General features: G+C 33.9%; 3 protein-coding genes across 4 annotated transcripts in view; 2 read left to right on the top strand and 1 right to left on the bottom strand.

The window, feature by feature from the left end:
• Positions 1-21,764, bottom strand: part of LOC125820192 (phosphopantothenate--cysteine ligase 2-like) — a 429,006-nt gene that overhangs the window by 406,434 nt on the left and 808 nt on the right. The window contains exons 2-10 of one of the 2 annotated variants that reach the window (XM_049499620.1): positions 18,030-18,199; positions 17,789-17,912; positions 17,658-17,702; positions 17,457-17,542; positions 17,108-17,160; positions 16,968-17,027; positions 16,682-16,783; positions 15,795-15,914; positions 14,874-15,409 (exon numbers count right to left, since the gene is read on the bottom strand). In XM_049499620.1, the coding sequence (XP_049355577.1) occupies positions 15,179-15,409; positions 15,795-15,914; positions 16,682-16,783; positions 16,968-17,027; positions 17,108-17,160; positions 17,457-17,542; positions 17,658-17,702; positions 17,789-17,912; positions 18,030-18,165 (957 nt within the window). In that variant the 5' untranslated portion in view covers positions 18,166-18,199 and the 3' untranslated portion in view covers positions 14,874-15,178. Of the gene's footprint in view, positions 1-14,873; positions 15,410-15,794; positions 15,915-16,681; positions 16,784-16,967; positions 17,028-17,107; positions 17,161-17,456; positions 17,543-17,657; positions 17,703-17,788; positions 17,913-18,029; positions 18,200-21,764 lie in introns of those variants that run through there. The other variant, XM_049499621.1, reaches the window with a different exon arrangement.
• Positions 4,738-8,649, top strand: LOC125820182 (transcription factor TGA7). Its single transcript, XM_049499611.1, has 9 exons — positions 4,738-4,832; positions 6,157-6,324; positions 6,406-6,483; positions 6,645-6,704; positions 6,788-6,865; positions 6,947-7,004; positions 7,344-7,615; positions 8,032-8,259; positions 8,436-8,649. The coding sequence occupies exons 2-9, from the start codon at positions 6,160-6,162 to the stop codon at positions 8,586-8,588; spliced, it is 1,092 nt and encodes a 363-aa protein (XP_049355568.1). The 5' UTR covers positions 4,738-4,832; positions 6,157-6,159; the 3' UTR covers positions 8,589-8,649.
• Positions 10,023-14,510, top strand: LOC125820199 (uncharacterized). Its single transcript, XM_049499628.1, has 5 exons — positions 10,023-10,412; positions 11,555-11,629; positions 12,684-12,823; positions 13,458-13,595; positions 14,058-14,510. The coding sequence occupies exons 1-5, from the start codon at positions 10,142-10,144 to the stop codon at positions 14,265-14,267; spliced, it is 834 nt and encodes a 277-aa protein (XP_049355585.1). The 5' UTR covers positions 10,023-10,141; the 3' UTR covers positions 14,268-14,510.

Raw genomic sequence — 21,764 nt, 5'->3', positions numbered from 1 at the left:
GTACACTATCATACAACAAGTCTAAACATCTAATTGCAAAAAAAAAAAGGTCTATACATATTGTTAGTCTAAAGTAATTTGGAGTGAAATCAAATTCACTAGAAATAAAAAGTGAAAGTGAAAAATAAAGTTATACTATTTAATAAATCTAACTTTCAAAAATTAAAGAGGAGTTTTATGTTAATTAAAGATTTTATAGGTAAGGCAGACAAATTGTGAAAAAATAGAGGAGACAAGCACTCAACATGTTGGAACCTTGCAGCAATAATAAATTAAACAAAGATTAGATTAAAAGTAAACATTTGATGAGATGTGGTTGATGCCAATTGAAAAAGGAAACTCGGATTTAACTCAACTTCAAAACTTAATTCACTGGAGATATTTTTTCAAGTCATATTGAGGAAGTTCGAATCCCCCTCCCTCCTCCTACCCTTGTACAAAATCGAATCAAATTGTAAATCGAGTCAAATTAGAAAAAAAATCCGATTAACGGTTTGGTTTGACTTGGTTTGGTATTGGAAAAAAAAAACCTTACTATACTTGGGTTGGTTTGGTTTTAACTAAAAAAATCAACCCAAGACCAAACCAATCCGACATTATATATATAATTGTTAAAATTTATTTTATACATAAAAGTATTTACTTTGATATAATTTCTAAATATTAATTATACGTTTTCATAATTTTTATCTTTTAACATATTTTTAAAAGTTTTTTGATACTTAGAATTTTGAATGGTTCAATAATGGTTATAGTCCATAGTATTAGTAACTCTAATAAAGCTCAATTCTAAATCAAATCAATACTATGCTAATAAAATAAATTAATTCAATACTAAGAATGACAATAATGTTGAATATTTGTTCTTTAGTTTTACATTGGTTTAGACATTTAAAATACATAATCTAATTTTTATTTTTCTTTAATATTTAATCATGTAACTAATACTTATTAGACTTATTTTAGCATAATTTAGTACTTTTAAATTATGATCATTTTTGTTATGACTTTGCAATATTTATTTTATATGATGATTTCATTATTATTTTATTGCATTTATTGCATATTTTAGTGTCATCACTCATCTCATATTTTGTGTTATTTTCTTAAGAAACACCTTAGATAGTTGTATTTTGGTTGGACTAAAGAACTATTTGGAGCACAAGTTAATTATATGTTTGTATGCATACTTTACCGGAAAAATCCATAAACCTGAAAAAATTCGAGGTTTAATAGTTTAGTTTGATTTAAAAATTTAAAAATTCGACACAATGGTTTGATTTGGTATTTGAAAAAACCGAATCAACCCGAGGTTGAAAAAACCCGAGTTTTATTAGTTTGGTTTGATTTATAAATTTAAAAAATTTACACAAATAGTTTGATTTGATATTTAAAAAACCCGAACAAACCCGATTATGTACACCCCTACCTCACGCATGTGGGAATCTTCATTCATCACCGCCTTCACACGATACGTTCGGACACTATCAAATGAAAGGTATTTAATTTGAGTCTAGTCCAACAAAAAAAAACTGTTTGTGAATATATTGGAGTAAAAAGTTATGTGTATTTATGATAGGAGCAAATTATTAGTTGAATCAAGATTGATAATTATTATAATCATCCTTGAAAGACTCAAAAAGTCATCTGATCTATAATAGGGTGTAGACAACCTAGTTGGAGGGGCAATATCGAGAGTCTAACTCTGATATCATATTAAATAAACTTTAAGGCTAATTTCATCTAAAAAGTTAATTCATACCGAAAGTTGATCAAACCGTATTTAAAAAGTTCTCTTCATTCACGAATATGGAATTCTTTATTTCATCACTAAGTTTAGTAAAAAAGATCAAATTGGACCAAATATCACCTGATTTTTAGAGAAATTATTTTAATGGAAGACATTGAAGTTGATTTCACGTTGTGTCAAGTCCAACTTTAATTCTTTTTTTCATCAAATTGCCTTTCTTTTTTGTCTCCTAATCGTTGTCAAGCTTCGGTCGATATAACTTTATTAAATTTATACAAGTGGGATTATTCTAAAAAGTTACTCCATTAAAGTTATTTTTTCAATAAAAAAACATAAAAAAGTAATTTATTTTTTTTGTTTGGTAAGTAAAAAAGAATATTATTTTAAAAGCATTATATATAGACAAATACCAAATGTGGGTGGTGGAGGTAGGGGTGTGGGGTGGTGGGAATTGGGGCTACGACGGCAGGATGAAGGTGAGGTGTGCCTGAGGGTCGGGAGGATATAATTAATGTAAAATGGCATTTATAAAACTTGTTTTAATCTCTATTTTCGCTAAAAAAAAACATTTTTCTCATTTTTAAAGACCTTGTTTTCCTAGAGAAAATATTTTTCAAAACATTTTGACCAATCAAAATTCAAAAATATTTTCCATAATGTTTTCCTCCAAACCAAACACATCCTAAGTTTCCATTTTTTAATTATTTGACAATTTTTTTGAAATTAACTTCACACTAATTAAGTGTAAAAGATTTTATACTATTAGTTCACTTTGTTTATTTTATTTTTTCTATATGGTGTTCGATATTCACATTGGAGCCCGACTAAATTTGAATTTGCGCCAGAGAGTCACACATTGAATGAAAAATACCTCCTAACAAAGACGACTTCGTATTAGGGGATGCAAACATAAGACTTTTGGTTAAAAGATGAAGGACTACTTACCACTCCATCATAAATAATTAGCCGAGACTAGTTATTTTATTTTATTTTATTTATTATTACAGATAAAATTATACTCCAAATATAAAAAATTGTAAGTGCATATAAGTTTAATTTTTTAATATATATTTTTTAGTTGGTGCCAGAGGCTGTTATACCATTATTATTTTTATATATGTTGGAACACCTCATCACCACCTTATATAAGCCGTCTTTCGAGTGGTTTCTTTACTATTTTACTGGATAAGTAAACGATTTTTGCAATATTAGGTATGTGGGTAAATCATAACCAACTACAGTACAATTTTATGAATATAAAAATAAGTGCTACATAAAAAATAATAATATTCACTATTAAAAAATGAAACTCAGCGATGGACAAATTTTATCGCTAAAAAGCAAATTAAATCTAACAATGAATCAACAACTATTATCAAAATATTTTGTTAGCTGAAACGTTTGGAAATTAAATGATTCTTTTTTATTGAAAGTATCGTTCATAGAAATGAGCCTTATAATACACATATATTCACAATTAGGTAAATCCTAATATAGATATCAAACACCAAATTTTAAAGAGGTATGTGAATAAGTACAATATAATCTCTGAAAATAATATAATTTTAAATCAAATGGTTAACACAATTTAACTAGTCTGATAATCTATTAAACAGAATATAATTTTTCATGTTATTAGGCCTACCCACATGAAAAGAGTGTCAGAGACATCAAATAATTAAAAAAATTAAAGTGATAAGACAATTAATAATATTCAACTAATTAAAGAAATATATGTATATAAGAAAAAGTTTAATCTATAAATGAAGAATAAATCTATTGCTATAGAAAGCTAAGTACGCACTTTGCCCAAATACAAAAATTATTGTTATATAAAAAAGTCATCAAGATCTTTATAATATCCCTACAAGTTTTGGATCTTCCCATTTTAATATATCCTTCAATGTTTTTTAGTAATTTCTTACAAGATAAGAATCCCTTTTCTCACCCTACTATAATATATATTATTTCTCGTTTAATTTACGTGATATAATTTAACTCAAAACGAAATTTAAGTAAAAGACAATGAGATTTTTGAAGTTTGTGTATATATACACATACCATAATAGATGTGTAACTATAATAACTCTTCATTATGAAGAACATGATAAGTTTTCGATTAAATGTTTGCAAATATATAAATATGTAATGTTTTTCAAACAAATTAATAATAAAATAATACCATATAAATAAATAAAAAAAGAGAATTAAAGGACAAGAGTAGGAAGATGTCAACAAAGGGAAATGTTTTTTTTTTTCATTTAAAAAATTATATAAAATAAAAGAGAAAACATTAAGCCAAATGAGCCATGAGAAAGGACCAGTGAAATAATGGTGTGTTATTAGAGGCGAATTTAGAATATAAAATTTACGTTTTTAGAATATTACTGAACTCAATAACCATTTGAGTTATTATTAATTAGGTTTAAAATTTAATAGATGATTGATTAAACTTATTGATTCGATTCCATAGCTTTAAAATTGCACACCACCCCTAATTGTCATATTTAGTGACAGATCCAACAATGAAATCATGAATATGATAAAATTCAACAATATTTCGAAATTGAATCCTAAATATAAATAATTATTATATAAGTGTAAATATAAGTATATATAAAATTAGATATACATCTAGAATTATGTATATACAAACTTAATATACATTTAAAATATACTCTTTAAATTCAAAATTCACGACGTCTAAATTCTTAATTCCGTAAAGGGTGGTAGGTTAGTTAAAGTTTGTTAGAAATAATTATAAATATGCCAAGTCCATGTGTGTGCGCCTATGTCTATAATATAAAAATATTGTTTGATAACGCTATAAAGCCTTCAAAAAATTGACAAGCATTTTCAAAAAGGCAATCAAATTCTTTAATACTTTGTCTCTTTTTTATTTTTTCCTTCATAGTACTTTAATCTTTGTTTATAAATTTACTATAAACTTTCTTTTGCCAGTTTATTTTTTTTCTCTGCCTCTAAATGCCACTTTTTTTTTCCCTTCTTCTTTGTATAATTCAATTTTAATTTTCTTGAAAAACTCCAATTTGCAGAAGAGTTTCTTTGTACTTATGAACAGGTTAGCCCCTTAATTTAATTTTTCAGTTTATTTTTGTATTTTTTCTTTTTAGTGTTAATGTTTTGCCTAAAAAGTTCAATTCTTGAATTATATATCACAAAGAGAGACAGAGTCATATAATAGTTGTAGTTGTATGTTTTTATGTGTGTGTTCAGGGGAGAATTCATCTGAGCTCGTTACGCTGGAAAATTACACTGTATATGTGAAGTTATTTTTTTTTATGTATATATAGTATATGTTGAATCTCTTTAGTTTGACATATTCATATGTTATGTTTGCTTGTTCGTATTTTAAATTTCCTTTAGTGAAAATTCTGACTCAACTGTTGTGGTGTGTTATATACTAGAAGTCTATTTATTTGTGTTAATTTTTATTTTTTTTGGGGTATTTTGTGTTTTTTGTAGTGATTACATGAAATAATATGGATGAACTCTGGTTACCTTTAATTTGTGGTTTGATAAGAAGCATAAAAAGCTATTTCGAAATAGCTAACAATTTCTGAAACAGAGTGTTTAGTAAAGTTCAGTTGATTCTTCACTTGGATAAGTTGTATTTATTTCCTTAAATCTTTATCAAGTTTGATGGATTTCCTTATTGGAGTCTCTATTCTATTTTTCGTGTTAGACGGAGGGGATTGGTGGTCAAGGGCCCGGGGTAGACGTATAGACCATGATTTCTTGATACAATTCATTTCTTTTGGTTAGTAGGTAGTGCAGCGTTGTCTTGCTTTTCGATTGATTTAGGCTTGGTGGTGTTTGTCGTAGTACTAGACTTATTCTTGTAGTTTCTTGCTTTTTGATATCTACCATCATCTGTTGTTTATTGTGTTTAGGTTATCGCACTATTTTGTTGTTGTTGTTGTTATTGTTCCTTTTCTGGATGTTTTGCGCTGCTTTTCGTTATTAGTTGCTATGTTTTTTCCCTTTTCATAACTACTTTGATTTGCTGCTATGAAGCCAAGCGTCCTTTGAAAACAGCCTATCTACCTCCACGAGGTAGGGGTAAGGTCGGGATACACTCTACCCTCCCCAGACCTCACTTGTGGGATTTCACTGGATATGTTGTTGTTGGTAGAAACTCAATTGCAGTCTATATCATGTCATCAATGATCAAACTATAAGGCGACTTGTTCGGTGATTTCATAGCTAGAATTTGTTGTATCCTCCAGAAGTGCCTCTCATAATCCGAAAAAATACTTGTTTGTTTGTGGTCCGGTCATTTCTTGGTTTCTTACAAATGATTTTTTTAGCTTTTAACTCTGGTACTCTCTCTGCAGTAATCTAAAATTCGCGTCTAAGTTATTTGATCTTTCTTTTTGATTCAGTCGATGAACATGAGTTCTACATCAACTCAATTTGCCCCCACAAGAAGGATGGGCATATTCGAACCGTTCCACCATATGAGTACGTGGGAAGACGCGTTTAGAGGTGACATTATGCCCAGTGTTGGTGCGTGTATGGTCACACCGGCAAATGACAGGGCAGATGACAAGGTAAAGAACCATACATGCATCTTCTAGCTAATAAAATCGAAGTTTCTATCGTTATTGAACTGATATTTTTGGTTATTGTAGTCGGGATATACTTCTAGTGACCAACTTATACCCTCTGGCTCTGAGGATAATCAAGCAGGAAAGAGTGTTTCAGACAAGGTGGGCTTAACATACCTTTAAATCTCTATTTATCTCTCGTTTCTGTGTTTATATGGTTTAGGTGAAAGTATTGAAACATTCGCGATTTAACCAAAACGAATAGATAAACGACATGTACCTCTGATGTTAAAGGCTAAGTATATTTTCATATTGAAAGTTAGGTACAACGGCGTCTAGCACAGAATCGTGAAGCTGCACGTAAAAGCCGTATGAGGAAAAAGGTATGTGAAAGTTGTAATATTTCTTGTGTTGTAGATATTTGAAGAATTCCTATCTTGATTCCTTTTCCAACTCTTTTCAACAGGCTTATGTTCAGCAGCTCGAAAAAAGCAATTTGAAGCTAGCACAACTTGAAATGGAACTTGAGAGAGCTCGACAGCAGGTCAGTGAAATTCTCTCCTTCACGTTTCTAACTTCTATACAGTATCATATTAACTCACATCACGCGATAAATTTATTGCAGGGACTGTACATTTTAGGTTCAAATGGTAATATGGGGCTAAGTTCAACAATTAATCCAGGTTCGCGGATACTGGATTTGTCGCTTAATAGCTCATTTTTCATTTTATGTTCATGAGTAGTTTAAATTATCAACTGTTTTAGACTCTTAATGTTAACTCAGCTAGACCTGCTCAAAATCTCTTTTACGTAAAATAATAGACTACTTCCACTTTTTTGTTAGGTAATGTTACACGCTGTTGTCTAGCTAAAATCTTCACAATGTCTATTAGAAAGATGGTAAATTGATGCTAGTAAAACAAGAGTGTGACCCTATTTACTTGAACGTACGTCATGTGACTTTCTTGAAAACAGCTAGTGTGTATCGTGAATTTTGTCCCTAACTGGTGCTGCATATGCAGGAATAGCTGCATTTGAAATGGAATATAGTCTCTGGGTTGAAGAGCAGCAAAAAAAGAACGTAGAGTTGAGGAACATATTGCAATCCCATGTAAGCGAAATAGAGCTCCAGTTGCTGGTAGAAACCGTCTTAAACCACTACTACAATCTCTTCCGAATGAAAGCTGATGCTGCAAAAGCTGATGTGTTTTACTTGATATCTGGGATGTGGAGAACTTCGGTGGAACGCTTTTTCCTCTGGATTGGAGGATTCAAGCCATCTGAACTCATAAATGTATGTAGTCCTTGCTGCATTTTCACTGCTCTGTAGCTTACTAATATTCGTTTATCATAGTTCTCATAGTGTAGCTCATACATAAATATCCTGAAGTAGTCATCACGCCTATATACATAAATGTCTCGGGGTCGTCATATTGCCAATCTACGTTTAAAGAGGCTCCCCAATTTCCTCTCATGTTTTCTTGTGACAACAAACTCAACTCTTGCCGCGACTATTTTCACATATTTATCCTTGCTGTGTTGATTGAAATTCTCATCTAATGATGTTGAGATCTAGTTGTATCTCTAACATTCACCGTCCATTAGTCCCACTCGTATTCTTTTTATCTCTTGCTTGTGTTATTTCCTTAAGTTCTGCCTGCAACTTATCAAATAAGTGTGAAATTTCTCATTGTAACGTCAATTTTATAGATCGTGATGCCACAACTTGAGCCATTGTCAGATCAGCAGATCGTGAAAATCTGTAATCTGCGACACTGTTGTCAGCAAGCCGAGGATGCTCTCACTCAGGGAATGGATAAACTTCAGCAGACTCTGGCACAGAACATCCTAACTATGACCACTGGAATGGGAAGTTACAGTTCTCAGATGGTTTCTAGTATGGAAAAGTTAGAAGCACTCGAGGGTTTCGTTAACCAGGTAACACTTTCTATTACTCCCTCCGTTTCAATTTTTTTTTGTCTGGTTTCAGCTTGACACAGAGTTTAAGAAAGTAAAAAGGACTTCTGAATCTTGTGGTCTTATACATGTCATGTGGTCGTGGAAAGTTACTTATCAAATGATAATCTTTGATGCTACTCATATTTTCTTAACAGGCAGATCACCTTAGACAGCAAACACTTCAACAATTGTCACTTGTCCTGACTACACGCCAATCAGCCAGGGGGTTACTCTCGTTTGGGGAGTATCTTCAACGTCTTCGTGCTCTAAGTTCTCTTTGGGCTGCTCGTCCTCGTGAACCTACCTAGCCTTTTACGAGCAAAGCAGACGACGATAACTAAGTTTCCTCGAATGTAGCTGTTAACTACGAAGTCTTGTCTAGAATTTCATACTCGGAAAACGCATATTATTCAGGTGGTATCCTGGCAAGTTTCAAGAATTTTATGTACATAGGGAAGGGGGATGTGTATAATTCTAGAATAAGAACTTGATGAGAGTAGAGAAATTTAACTATGAAACTCAGAAATCTGGAAAATGTGATTTTTACACATGGTGTAAACTGAAAAATGTATTATGGAGAGAGTTTTCTCCCACTTATTAGTTTGAATAGAGTACTCCCTCCTATTTGTATCTGATTTTACAAGTAATAAAATATCCTCATATCTTTATCATTATTGCCGAGGTTAAGTCTCCTAATCTATGTTGCTCATACTCTTCAAAATTGAAGTATTCGATACGCATTCATTGACATTTTTAAGGAGTCCAAGAGATGTCACACAAGACATAACAAGTGCACAAATTTAGCAGGAAAATCATAACCTGACATGCATCCATCGGCATTTTAACTTTGATGACAAAGTAAAGAGAATAATATTTTAATATTATTCACGCGATAAAATCAAATTCGTTTTATTTTACTAATTCACATGTGAGCCAACGTCAACAGAAAAGAGGAGAAGACAGAAGGTTGTATTCTAAATCTATGTCGGAATTGGCTAGTGCAACGATAATCATTCATGCTAGGAGTTTGGATAACATAGCATCCACTGCTCAAGCATCCAATCAATTCAAATGAGGGTCAACAAAAAAAGAATAGTACCTATTATTCCTATATGTTCCATTAGTTACATTCCCTTGAAATGTTACTGCGGATTTTGCTTGGGTTTAATCTTTCACTATTATAAATCATATAGAAATTTCTTGCAAATGAGCAAATTTATTGGATTGGCTTATTCAAATATTGAATCTTGTGCTGGTAGTTCCTGGTTGTCTTCAAAGGGGCTCAAACACAAATAGGACTGAAGCCTTTTAAGTAAGGGCCTCATCCATAATCCTATCGAATCAGATCAAAAAAGACATGAACGGTGAGCCTATGTTGAGTAAGGGGGGAGAATATGCCCCTTCTGCTAAGTTGGAGCTAAGAAAGTTGAAGCGTCCGGTGCAACGCGTCGTCTGGACGTATTACATATCCTGTATTACATATCCTACTCGAAATTTGTTGTTCCTTTATACTTTACTTGAAGTTCCGTTGAACTCCTACTTAGAAAGGGAGAATAGCGAAGTTGTTGTACCGCCTATGTGGTAGCCAAATAAATTGACACATCACATAGATATTGTGTTTTTAAATGTAAAGGTCGAGGGTACAACAGTCATTAGCTAATTCTTTTTCCTCCAAATGTAACGAAATAAACCGTCCACAAAATTAGAAGAGAATTTTTGAGGAAACAAAAAATTTAATATTGAATAAGATTCATTTCTCTATCACTTCATCAAATCTTCTTCCAATTTTCTACTCCATTAATGGCATAGAAATCTGAAATACTCTGTGAAGAGTGAAATTAACAACCAAAAATAGAAAATTATGAGCAATTTGAGATCTATTTGTAGGCCTCAAGTTGTGTATTTTTCAATTACTTGTTGTTGCAGAGACTTATTGGGAAAATCAACAGTTAGGGTTTCAACTTGGAACCCTAATTCAGTTCCTCGATGGACTAAACCACCGGTGCTGCAACCATGGTATCATACTTCGAGTAGAATTGAAACTTGGGATCATCGATTGAATCAGCAGAGGAGAATGGTGACTACTTCTGCTTATAATTGGAACGATTCAAAGTCTCCCTATGAAACTCTCGGTATGTTTGAGTATTGAACTACTCCCTCGGTTTCAATTTGTTTGTCTGATTTTGACGGGACAGGGAGTTGCTGTAAAAGGAAAGAGTTTTTTTCTAAATGGACTGTAAAAACAAAGTAAGACAAACAAATCGAAACGTAGGACCAGTAGTTGGCTTTTAAATGATTTGCTTTTGGTTTGCTTGGATTTAACTTATATATAGTGACAATGTAAAATCATTTTTATTTTTTTTGCAGAATAAGTGTGGTTTAATATATTCTATGTTACCAATCCATGAAAATAGACACTTGAAGTTATTTGTATTTTATATTATAGTGGTCTGACATGAGTTTATATGGAGTATCATGGTAGGGGACGATTCATATAGCAGTCCCCAACTTGTTTGGGATTGAGGCGTAGTGGACCGTTGTTGTCAAAGAATAGAAGTTGAACTCAATTTGACTGGGAAGTGGGAACTATGATGAGAAAAACATCTTATAGAAAATGCAAAGGAAGAACAAATAGTTTCTGATCAAAGATACATTTGAATTGAATAATGTTTAGGAACATTTGTGTTGTGTGAAATACTTGACTTTTAGCAAAATATAGAGGATCTAGGAGTTGCGAAACTGCGTTAAAACAAAATTATTAGCTCTGCTAGATTAAGTTAACATATTAGAACAACAAGGAAGCTGGAAAAAAAATATTCAAAGACTACATGTTTGGAAGAGAATTTCTATATCGGTAGCAAATCTTTCTAATTAACATGGTGCATTTTCATAGTTTCAAGAGTTCTATGTGTGTATGAGTTTTCAACTTTTAATCTTTTCATTTCTTGTCTTCTCTATTATTCTTTTTTTTTGTTTGGTGTTTATCTGATCTGGCTTCATAAAGGACGTCTTCATCTTGGGATATATGTGTAAAAGTGTCATTTGCCTATATGAACAATCTCATTCCAACTTATTTAACTTTTATGAAGTGTCTATACACTACCAACTTGATTTTGCTGGTTTTAGTAATAAGACACACTGAAACTACCTTTAGAGCTCCTTCATATTAGTGCTAGTGGACTATAAAGCACAGTGGAGTCCTTTCCCTCTTACTCTGTGCATTTCAGTACTTTTGCAATATTTGCAAAAACTGATGCAATGTTTCTGTTTACAGAACTAGAAGGGGATGCTGATGTAGAACAAATAAAAGTGGCATATAGACGATTGGCGAAGTTTTACCATCCAGATGGTTTGTGCTTATTCTTTTAGTTGTCACTTTAGTGCATTCCTCACACATGCATTTTCTCTTGGTTACCTTTTTTTTGCCTTTTTGGTAATCAGCATCAGTATGTTGTGTACTTTTTTGATCTGATGCTAGTTTTGATTTTAGCTATATTTGTATGCATGTACAAAAAAAAGAACTTGTTTGGCACGGTATTCTCTGGTATCGAATTCATGACACTGAATAGTAAAGAAAAAGACTCTTCTATTCACGCCCTTGTATAGAAGAAAAAAGATACGGTAAATACATATGCTTGTATATGTATGCGTAAATGTGACAAGTTGGTTCTGTGTCCATATGTAAGTTGTACGCTCATCTTCAATTAGTAGAGCTTTCATGTAATATTACACTTCCACTTTTTCTCCTGGCTCTCTGGCTTTTGCTATGACTTGAGTTATCTTCACTAGTGGAATGCCTTTCTATGTTTTTTAACAAGCCTTGGATAGGATCTCTCTTTATCTTTGGAACTGATTTATATGATGTCTTTTTGTACTAGTGAAATGACCTATACCTGTAGCACAAAAGCCGGATTTGATAAGTCCAAAGTAGGCTTGTCAGAAAGCTAACTCATGAATTGATGATAGGGAATACTTTCTATGGTCCACGAGATCATTTCCATCAATATTTGATTTATTGAGGTGCTCCATTTCTCGCAAGTAGAAACTGGAAATATCATAGATGAGATTTTAGCTGTGCACGTAGCTATTTCAGTTGCACGTAAGAAATATTTAATAATCATACCAAAAGAAATCCTAGCTCAACCAGTTTGGTCAAACTACTACAGTTGTGTGGATATCCATTTTCTCTATCATGAATCTCAAATAACAAAATTTTAGTAAATTAGGCCTTCTTTCCCAGTTAGGCTGTTGAAAATCTTATCAAGAATTTTTTAAATGGTTGCCACATCTTGTTGGTCAATCCTAGTGATTACTTGTTGGGTCAGAGAATCAATTTCCTAGAGCTCTTGTATCGGCTGTTCTCTTCTATCTGGAACTAACTTACTTCTGCTTCCTCCTCTAAGTTTATAATGGCAGAGGGACACTTGAGGAAGGAGAAACTGCTGAAGCTCGATTCATTAAGATTCAAGCTGCTTACGAGCTTCTTATAGATGCAGACGAACGGAGAAAATATGATAAAGACAATCGAGTAAACCCCATGAAGGTGAAAATTTAGAATAATGTTGATAGTTGTTAATGTATTATCTTTTCATCAATTAAAAAAAGAGAAGATTGCTTATTATCCAAGTAGTATCAGTTATTAATCTAAAAAGGGGCTAGAATCTAAATGACTCTGTTCTACACATAGCCCTCTTGTTGATGTGTGAAAGTGAATTTTGCTAGGCCAAATGAACATGCTTTAGTGTACTCCTTTCAGTATACTTCATATTGCCTCTTTAAAATACCTGAGTGATTGTTTTAAGGTGCAAAGTCAAACTACCAAATTTTGCAAACGTGGAAAGGGAAATGAATATGAAAATGAGAAATTACATATTCCTTTTGCATATTGTGGATGTTGTACATATTCAATGGACAGGATTACAGGAATCATTTTGGTTGATAAGTTTTCAGTGTGGACAGAATTTGCCAATACTAAGATTTTAGTGATTTTGCAAAGTTCTAGTATTGACACCATAATTTGCCCCCAAACTTTTACTTTGTCAGATGGCTGGATTGTTTATATTTTTTACTGTCAATGAAGTGTTTCCTTAATGTGGTGCTATTTGTTCTCTAGCTTCTCGGGCCTGCAGTATCTTCATTTTCTCAAACTAACATGATGCTTTTCTGTTATTCATCAGGCATCCGAAGCTTGGGTGGAGTGGCTAATGAAAAAGCGAAAAGCATTTGACCAACGAGGTGATATGGCCATTGCTGCATGGGCTGAACAGCAGCAGCTAGAATTAAATCTGAAGGCCCGCCGCCTTGCTCATTCAAAGGTATAGAACTGCTTATAGTACACGTTTTGTATCTCTGTGTGTTAGCCTGCTAATCATGCATTCTGTATTGCCCTTGTTAACTTACGAATATCACTTCAAGATATGCACATATTAAGATGTGTTTTGATATCCTTTAACCTCTCATTAACATAATGTGGCTCTGAATATCCCACGTAGAAAAATATTTTAACATACATTGGGATGGTCTTAATCAGTTCATCAATCTTCACTTTCTTTCTTCTCAGTTCCTCTCTTCTCACCGTAGTGATAGATATTCGACAATTTGGTGAACTAGCATTAGCCATATACCCAGCAGGTCACTCAATCTGCATTATATCATACATATGATGCAGTTTTCCATTCCTCATTCCTTATGTCGTTCCCTTCATTCCACTCCTGAAGAATATAAATATGATGCACACTTCTTTCCAAGCGTCATCTAAATTTTATGGACCTTTTCAGATGGATCCTGAAGAAGAAAGGCGAATCATTGCTAAAGAGAGAAAGGCTTCTGTGGAGAATTTTAATATTACGTTAAAGCGGCATACACTTGTCTTAAGGAAAAGAGATATAATGCGGCGAAAAGCAGAGGAAGAAAAGAAAAGAGTCATTAGCAGGCTTCTGGCTGCTGAAGGTCTGGAGCTTGCGGAGGAGGACGACAAGAATCTATAGAAGATGCCACGCGTATTGGTTCGCCTCCATGGACCTGGTGAAGAATACAGTATCTTGGAAAGCTACTTCAGGTTAAAACAATGTGTTGTGCAATACAGGAAGAAAAGCTGTATATATGATATCTCCCATATATCACTTTACAAATGAAAAAATAGTTATCTTTTTAAGTTATTTAGATGAGCATCAATCATAGGTTAACTTTGTACTATACTGAACTTGGCAAGGTTGAAACGTTTAGTTTTCTATTTGCCATTGTAGACTCATTATCTGTGGGTGGGTATATTGATGCTGTATCTCTTTCTACTAATACCGATGCTCCTTAACAACGATCCGACAGTTCGATCAAATCCTGTATAGTGTTCATTAGGTGAAGATCAGGTACCTAATGAAATAGTCGAGATGTGTGTGAGCTCATCGTAACACTACCTTCATACAAGACGAGATTCACGTCAAGTTTAGAGTTAAAGAATGGTTCCAGTTACCGCATTATCGGTATGATTTAGAGCCACAAAGACGCTAATAAACAGCTATCATCAAGAAATACATCATGCCCAGAGAAAAAGGAGTAATATGGTGCTGCTAACTTCTACATGGGAACAGCAAGAATCAGAGCCAACACTGAAGAACATATCTTACTAATTTATTCAGCGCCTTTTTCGTGCACAAAACTTATTCTTCAACAAGAAAACAACAACAAAAAAAAAAAAAAGACTCATCAATTGGAACAACTAGAAGGCACCCTCTTTCTTTTACTTCTTTCAAGAGAGCCTGTGGTAGTTGGTTAAGTGGGGTGGAAGGGTTTTTCTCCTTTAAAATAGCTGGTTACATAATTGTTGCACAGATGTAATACAATCCTCAAAGAAGTCAGGTTTACAAATCCGCAAAACTATCGTTGGTCAGTGCTCAAGAGATCATGCATCGATGTATGCTGAATGTCTGTCCACAACAAGCTTAATCAATGGATCTTCGACATCAGCCCCACGCTGAGTTGTGTCTCTACGAACTGTGATTTTTTCCTGCTCTGTGACAACTATAACTTCCTCTTTACGAGTTTGAAGTTCATTAGCTACCACCATATGCATCTTGTACTTTTTGAGGGCCATATCAGCCTTCCCTAAAAGGATATCTGTATCTGTCTCCAGCTGTTAAAAAGTAAACGTTGAAATCAGTATTCACACTATGTGATGAGCAGAGATATGAAGATATACAGGTCACATTCATATATATATATACGTAATAGTTGTGGGGGAAAGTTTAGTTTTGAACTCTTGAAACTTGTAGGAAATAGAATGCAAGTATTTGCAAATTTATGTCAAATAAAAAGTTCGAACACCTGAGAAAATAAAAATGGAGCTGCGTGGATAAGATGGAGAAAATATGAGTTTGATCTTATTAGTTCCAGACAGCATCATATGCACGGTTCTCTCAATATATATTCGACACAGGTTAATTGTTCAGTCCCCATAGTTTTACAGGTACAGCAGACTTCAAGATCGTTAAAGAAAACTCAAGAGATGATCAGCTAACCTTGAAAGATATGCAGAAAGCCACAGGTGCCCACTCATTCCTAAGCACATAAAGCATCTTCGGTACTTGAGCAAGCCGCATGTCCAAAGGACCAGATCCTGACTGGATCTTATGCATTGTCTGTAAAGAGGAGCTTATATTAAGCAAATACCAGAAGATGTGAGAAGAACAAAATTATCTGTTATATATCTATCATTTCTACCTACCAGAGCAAAAGGAAAGTTCTGCTTGCCCTCTAAAAGCTCAATATATCCACAAGATGAGTATCGAAGAGATGCGAATGTTAAGATAAATGTGTAGTAATATTAAATTAGATAAGAAAAACATGATCACATATGTTAGAAGGTGCAAGCCGCACATATAGAGGATAAAATGAGAAAATATTGCTTGAGATGGTTTGGCCATGTGTTATGTACACCTCGCACCGGTAGACCTTAAATCACATGGAAAGAAGTCATCTCAGATTATTTGGAATATCTTGGAGTCCAGACAGATCTATCAAAAGATAGAAAATAATGAAAGCTTAAAATCTGCAGTGATGACTACCAACGAGAAGGCTAGTGCTTACTAAAAGACTTTTAGTATATAAGAGATATACCCACTAAGGTATATTAGAGAAATCCTAGTGCTAGATAATCCGTAAGTACGGATTATTGAAATATAATGAAGCATGGAGCATTTATGATATTGAGGATTCATACACCCGACCCTAACTACCTTGGGATTGAGGCGTGGTTGTTATTGTTATATACCTGGCATTTCTGGTATTGAAACAAAAGAAGTCAAGAGACAACGAAGAAGAAAAACAGAACAAAGATTGAACTGCATCCAACCATTTCCAACTGCAAATTCAACCAAAACAGCGCCAAGAAGGAATAAATGATTACCATGCTCTCCCACGGTACATAGAAATCAGAAACTGCAGCTGCAAGATAGAACATAGCACTAGGACCAAGGCTCCTTAAAGAGACAGCTATCATCCGAAGAATCTGTTTAACACAAACCACATTTAATACTCTCTTTTACAAGCTTTCATACAACATATCAGTTATGGAGCATATTGGTTACTCAAAGTAGAAGTTTTTAGAATTAAGTACACCAAATAGATTTGCACCAATCTATTGAACATAACCTACTTATCATAAAAAATAAAAAAAAACCACTGAACATGACCTGTAAATATTCAAAAATTGTTGTAAACGGTAATTTCAGCAGGAAACCGCCATTAACTGCCTGCAATAAGAAACTCTTAAGTTAATTACTGACAAATGTAATTGAAATTTTTAAAATGAATAATTGATTAAGATCTTTACAGAACGATTTTCAGCAATAGCTCTCTTCACCACTTCAGCATGCGATGGGTCCACTGAAAAGCATAAAATGGTCAACAACATCAGCCAGGTTCAAAATATTCCAAGCAACAGTGGTAAATATCCCTGCCAACCACCCGAGGTAACACCTAACAAGCTGGGATGTGGGCAACATCGACATAAAGGAAATTAGGAATACTAATATAAACAGAAGTAACTTTCCAAATTCTATCACATTATATTTCCTCCTTTTATAATTCTCACATCTATTTTATTAGGTCTCCTGCCCCCCTGTTAAAACGAAAAAAATCTCGTGCATCTGTATTGGGCATAAATGCAAAAACTAACAGACCTTGAATACTTGAGTCATCAGTTGAAGTAAAACACTCGAGCAATGGATCATCAGGCAGTGATCTGCAAAATGGCTGGCAGGTTCCCCTGCATATGTAGAGTTTCATGGCCTTAAAATCCAGTCAAGAGCATATACTATTTTTCGAAGGGAAGAAACGTGATCAGGATAATGATAATACATAGCAATGCACTTGACACAAACCTACGATACAGAAAGATGACAGAATAACCAGCCTTCAAAAAGTACCTGCAATTCCAGTTTAATTTGAATGTAAGACGTTACATGAACCAAATGTGTACTAGAAAATTTAAGTATGGTTTTTCATGATATACTCTGTGGAAGCAGATCCTCTATGACCAGAGCTAAAGTTATCAATATAACGAACACATCGTTTCTCCAAAGGAACAGTTGTACCGCCAGAAGTCACACACACCACCCTATTTGCTTTTCCATTCCCTGAACATGATGATAAAGACAAAGTCAGAATAAAGTACATGGCATTGTCAATATCCAGATTGTGGAAAGGAAGTTGAAAAAATACAAGCTATGATAGTTGAATGGAAGAAAATTTGCCTGATGATGAATTCCGGTCGATAAATTCCTTCAATTTTGTCTCTATTTCAGCAGCATCTTTTAGTGGTGGAGCTGATTCAAAGAACGCCTTGATTTTAAGTGTTGGTGTTTCTGGTGCATGATCGGTGCTATTCATTGAAACCGTGGAAATCCTTACAGAGATTGTTTATCTACAATATGACAACCCACCAAGATCAAAACCTCAGAACAACCCATTCATCAGTCAAAAGCAAGTGCAATAACAGGGATTTTCCAAGATAAATATTAGCTAGAGATCCACATCAACTTCACTACAAGTTAAATGGGAAAAGAAGGGACGAAGGCCCAAATAAAGCACAACAGCTATAGATGATTCATATAGCCGACTCCTACTACAACTATTTTGTGATTGACTCCAACTACAACCCATGGGAAATCATGCATAAACAAAACAAAACATACAAATTAATAGCTCATCATGGGATCTCGAGTATAATTTAGAAGAGTCAATGATACTGAAGCAAACAGGCATAGCTTTGACAGGAAACTCGACCCATACTCATGATAATAATACGAAGAACCTAACTCCGAAATATAAGATGCAACACTTTGTATCCGACATATTTGATGTTACAAGCATTAAAAGAAGAAAACCAGATTCTACTTGGAAAACACACTTAGTGGTTAACAATTAATTAAGGGGAATGTAAGAGTACTACTGCATTAACTGTTATTAACAAAGAAAAAGAAACAAAACAAATAAACTCCAAAAAATAAATGAACACTAACAGGTGGATGGTGGTACCTTATTGAGGCAGTAACACATGATAAGGGAGAAATAATTGTTTTCTAAAAGGTTGATACACACGGGAGGCAACAGGCAACCCCCAAAGTAAGGATATTCTTGCGAATATAGCATTTGAATAAAGGCAAGTAGAAAGCTAAAAACACATGAGTGCATAAAAGACTAAATAAGCATGTCGCAAAGTGCGTAGTATCAATTTCTAAAAAAAAAAAAAATCATAAAGAAGGAAGTACAGCAGTAACTTATTCAACTTACACGATTTTACTAGCAAAATAAATGGAAACTTCCTTGTAACAAATCGAGAAAACAAGCAAACTAGATTCAGAAATCAAAACTTAGACTATGACTCAAGGCCAACAATAGAGTTGTCAATATGGGATGGCCCACCCCATTCGGGCTAACCCATACATGCTTTGCAATTTGACGGGTCAGGCCGGGCTAGCCCATTTTTTATGTGGGCCATAAAATGGTCGGCCCAACCCACAAGTGTGTAGGCTACGGGCTTTGCCGGGCCAGCCCTCTTTTCTTAAAATTATATTTTTTATAATTTTTTAAATTAAATTATAATTTAAAAATATTATCATAAATATTGACTAGTGTTACTATTTGTTAATCAAATACACAAATAAAACTATTTATATAATATTTGTTAAGTTTGATTTCAAGTAAAAACATAAATAGCTAAATAGAAATATTAACCTAATTGTTTTCCAATGATTATAATAAAACACAAAAACCATGATAATATTCCATAGGCTATGGCCTATGTAGTGATTCCCTAGAAATTTTAGGAACTTTATTTTATGTAGTACATATTTTATAAACATAATTTGTATTTAAATTGTAATATTTCAAACTTTAAACAGATTTTGAGTGTAGACTCATGTTATTTTTAATACTTTATTTTATTTTTATTTTTTTAATTAATTTTTATTTGGCCCACGGGCCGGCCCTATCCATATTTCTCAAGCCCCACAAATCAACAGGCTTATTCAGGCCGGGCTAAAAAGCTCTTTTCTTAAATGGGCTCCAAAAATCGTAGCCCAGCCCTATCAAATCACGGGTTAGGCCAGGCTGGCCCAACGGACCTAGCCCATATTGACGGCTCTAGCCAACAAGACGAGATTAACAGAGATCATTTGAGGAGAAGAAAAAGAAAACAACCAAGGCTTGGCAGGTACATACAGAAACAGAAAACTTATGCATCAGAACAACTAAGTTAGCAAATATATTATTAATCATATTTTGAACTAAAACAGTACCAACACATAAAAATTAGATGCGTATTTAGAAATAAACTAACAACAACCCTATAAGCCAAGTTGAATTACAAACAATAGCATGTCTAATTGCAACCATAGTAGCATTCAATTAACATTAAGCCAACTATCAACATTGGAATTTAAACATCTATCAAGCATTCAAGTAAGAATCAGCCCTATTGAAAGGAAGATCCATGGCCAAAATTAATCAATTACTGCATTATAGAGCTCATTTCGAGCAACAAACATGTGATGTTAAACAGGAATCAACGAATGATAACAGAAAAGTACTTGAAAAGGCCAACATGCTGAGATTATTATAGACAAAGAAGTCAGCAGACCACCAGATTTCTTGTCACATCACACTTCAAATGAAAATAAAATCATACGGAGATGAAATCTAAATAATCGCTCACAAATAGCTAAACTCGAAACATATCAAATCAATGCCCAGAGAAAATTTGAAACCAAAAATGATTTGTGAAAATATATGGGACCAGAACACCAGAAATCAGATAAAGACATTAACACTGATGAGTATTCAAAGAACCCTCCAACCAAAATGAATGAATGAGGCTAGGTTGGGATTAAACAGATAAGGCTCAAACTAAAGGAGCAGATATAACATCAAATTCACAACAAAGAAGAACAAAAGAAAGCTAAAGAAATTCATCAAAAAAACGATCCGTCTTGGAATCGAAATGTAACGTAAGTGAGGGAGGAGGCATTACCTCTTTCCGAGCAGCGAACCGAGACGAGAACGAGCAAACGACCACAGAAAAACTCCAACGAGCTTCTGCCAACCCCAGCAACCCACGAACAAAAGAGAAAATATATACTAAGCCTATTTCCTTAGCAACTCACTGTAATTTAAAGTTTCTTTCTTATACAAGTTGTGTTTCTTTTCTATCCCCTCTTTCGTTCTATCTTCTTCCCAACCCCTAACAATGAAGAAGAAAGAGGCTTAAATAGAGGAGATTTTGGGCTGGAAATTGGAGGGGAAACCGGATGAAAGAATTGGGTGAATTTCCAATTTGAAATTCGAAAACTGCCAGCTCGAATGAGTACGATTCTCGTACAATTCCTCAACGGAAAAAAGGTGAGGGCCGCCTGATTACGACATTGAGACACCTGGATCGATTCTAGAAGCTTCGCGTATGGGCATTAATGGAGAGGGGAAGATGCATGTGCGCTGGATTCTGGGCTGCTGCGGACTGTTTCTCGCACTGGACGCGATAATGGAGAGGGGAAGATGGTCATTTCTGTTGTACGCTGGGATGGCTACATACGTTGTATTGTGTTTTTGGGTCAAAATTGGGTGTCAACAGCATGTACATCAAATTGATCAAGACACGAACTTTAAATTCTGAATTGCTTGAAAACATATACTAAACCCCACATAGAGGTCACCCAAAAGCAAGATAGTACTCCTATTGAGGTTTCACATTTATCCCAAAAAATAGAAGATAGTTTAAAGATTTTACATTTATTTAGCACTAAACTTTCCACCATATTTGCTCCTACTAATAACACATCAACTTGGAGCAGAATAGACCTAAGTAGCACGAAATTAGTGGCAAAGGCAAGATTTTTACCAAGAGAATTCATCATCTACTATATATATACATTTTTAAAAATTCACTGTGTATATACAGTGTGATTCTCGAGCGAAGCAGGCTTGGATGAATT

This window comes from Solanum verrucosum, unplaced genomic scaffold (assembly GCF_900185275.1).
Source record: "Solanum verrucosum unplaced genomic scaffold, falcon-dt-bn FXZP01000229.1, whole genome shotgun sequence".
NCBI lineage: Eukaryota > Viridiplantae > Streptophyta > Magnoliopsida > Solanales > Solanaceae > Solanum > Solanum verrucosum.
The sequence above is the reverse complement of the archived record's forward strand: the minus strand, read 5'-3'. Positions and strand labels throughout refer to the sequence as shown.

Coding starts and splice junctions, on each gene's coding strand:
- LOC125820182 (XM_049499611.1), top strand. CDS start 6,160: ATGAACATGAGTTCTACATCAACTCAATTTGCCCCCACAAGAAGGATG. Junction 6,705..6,787: donor AAAGCCGTATGAGGAAAAAG/GTATGTGAAAGT, acceptor TCTTTTCAACAG/GCTTATGTTCAGCAGCTCGA. Junction 6,866..6,946: donor TTGAGAGAGCTCGACAGCAG/GTCAGTGAAATT, acceptor AATTTATTGCAG/GGACTGTACATTTTAGGTTC.
- LOC125820199 (XM_049499628.1), top strand. CDS start 10,142: ATGAGCAATTTGAGATCTATTTGTAGGCCTCAAGTTGTGTATTTTTCA. Junction 10,413..11,554: donor GTCTCCCTATGAAACTCTCG/GTATGTTTGAGT, acceptor TTCTGTTTACAG/AACTAGAAGGGGATGCTGAT. Junction 11,630..12,683: donor GAAGTTTTACCATCCAGATG/GTTTGTGCTTAT, acceptor TCCTCCTCTAAG/TTTATAATGGCAGAGGGACA.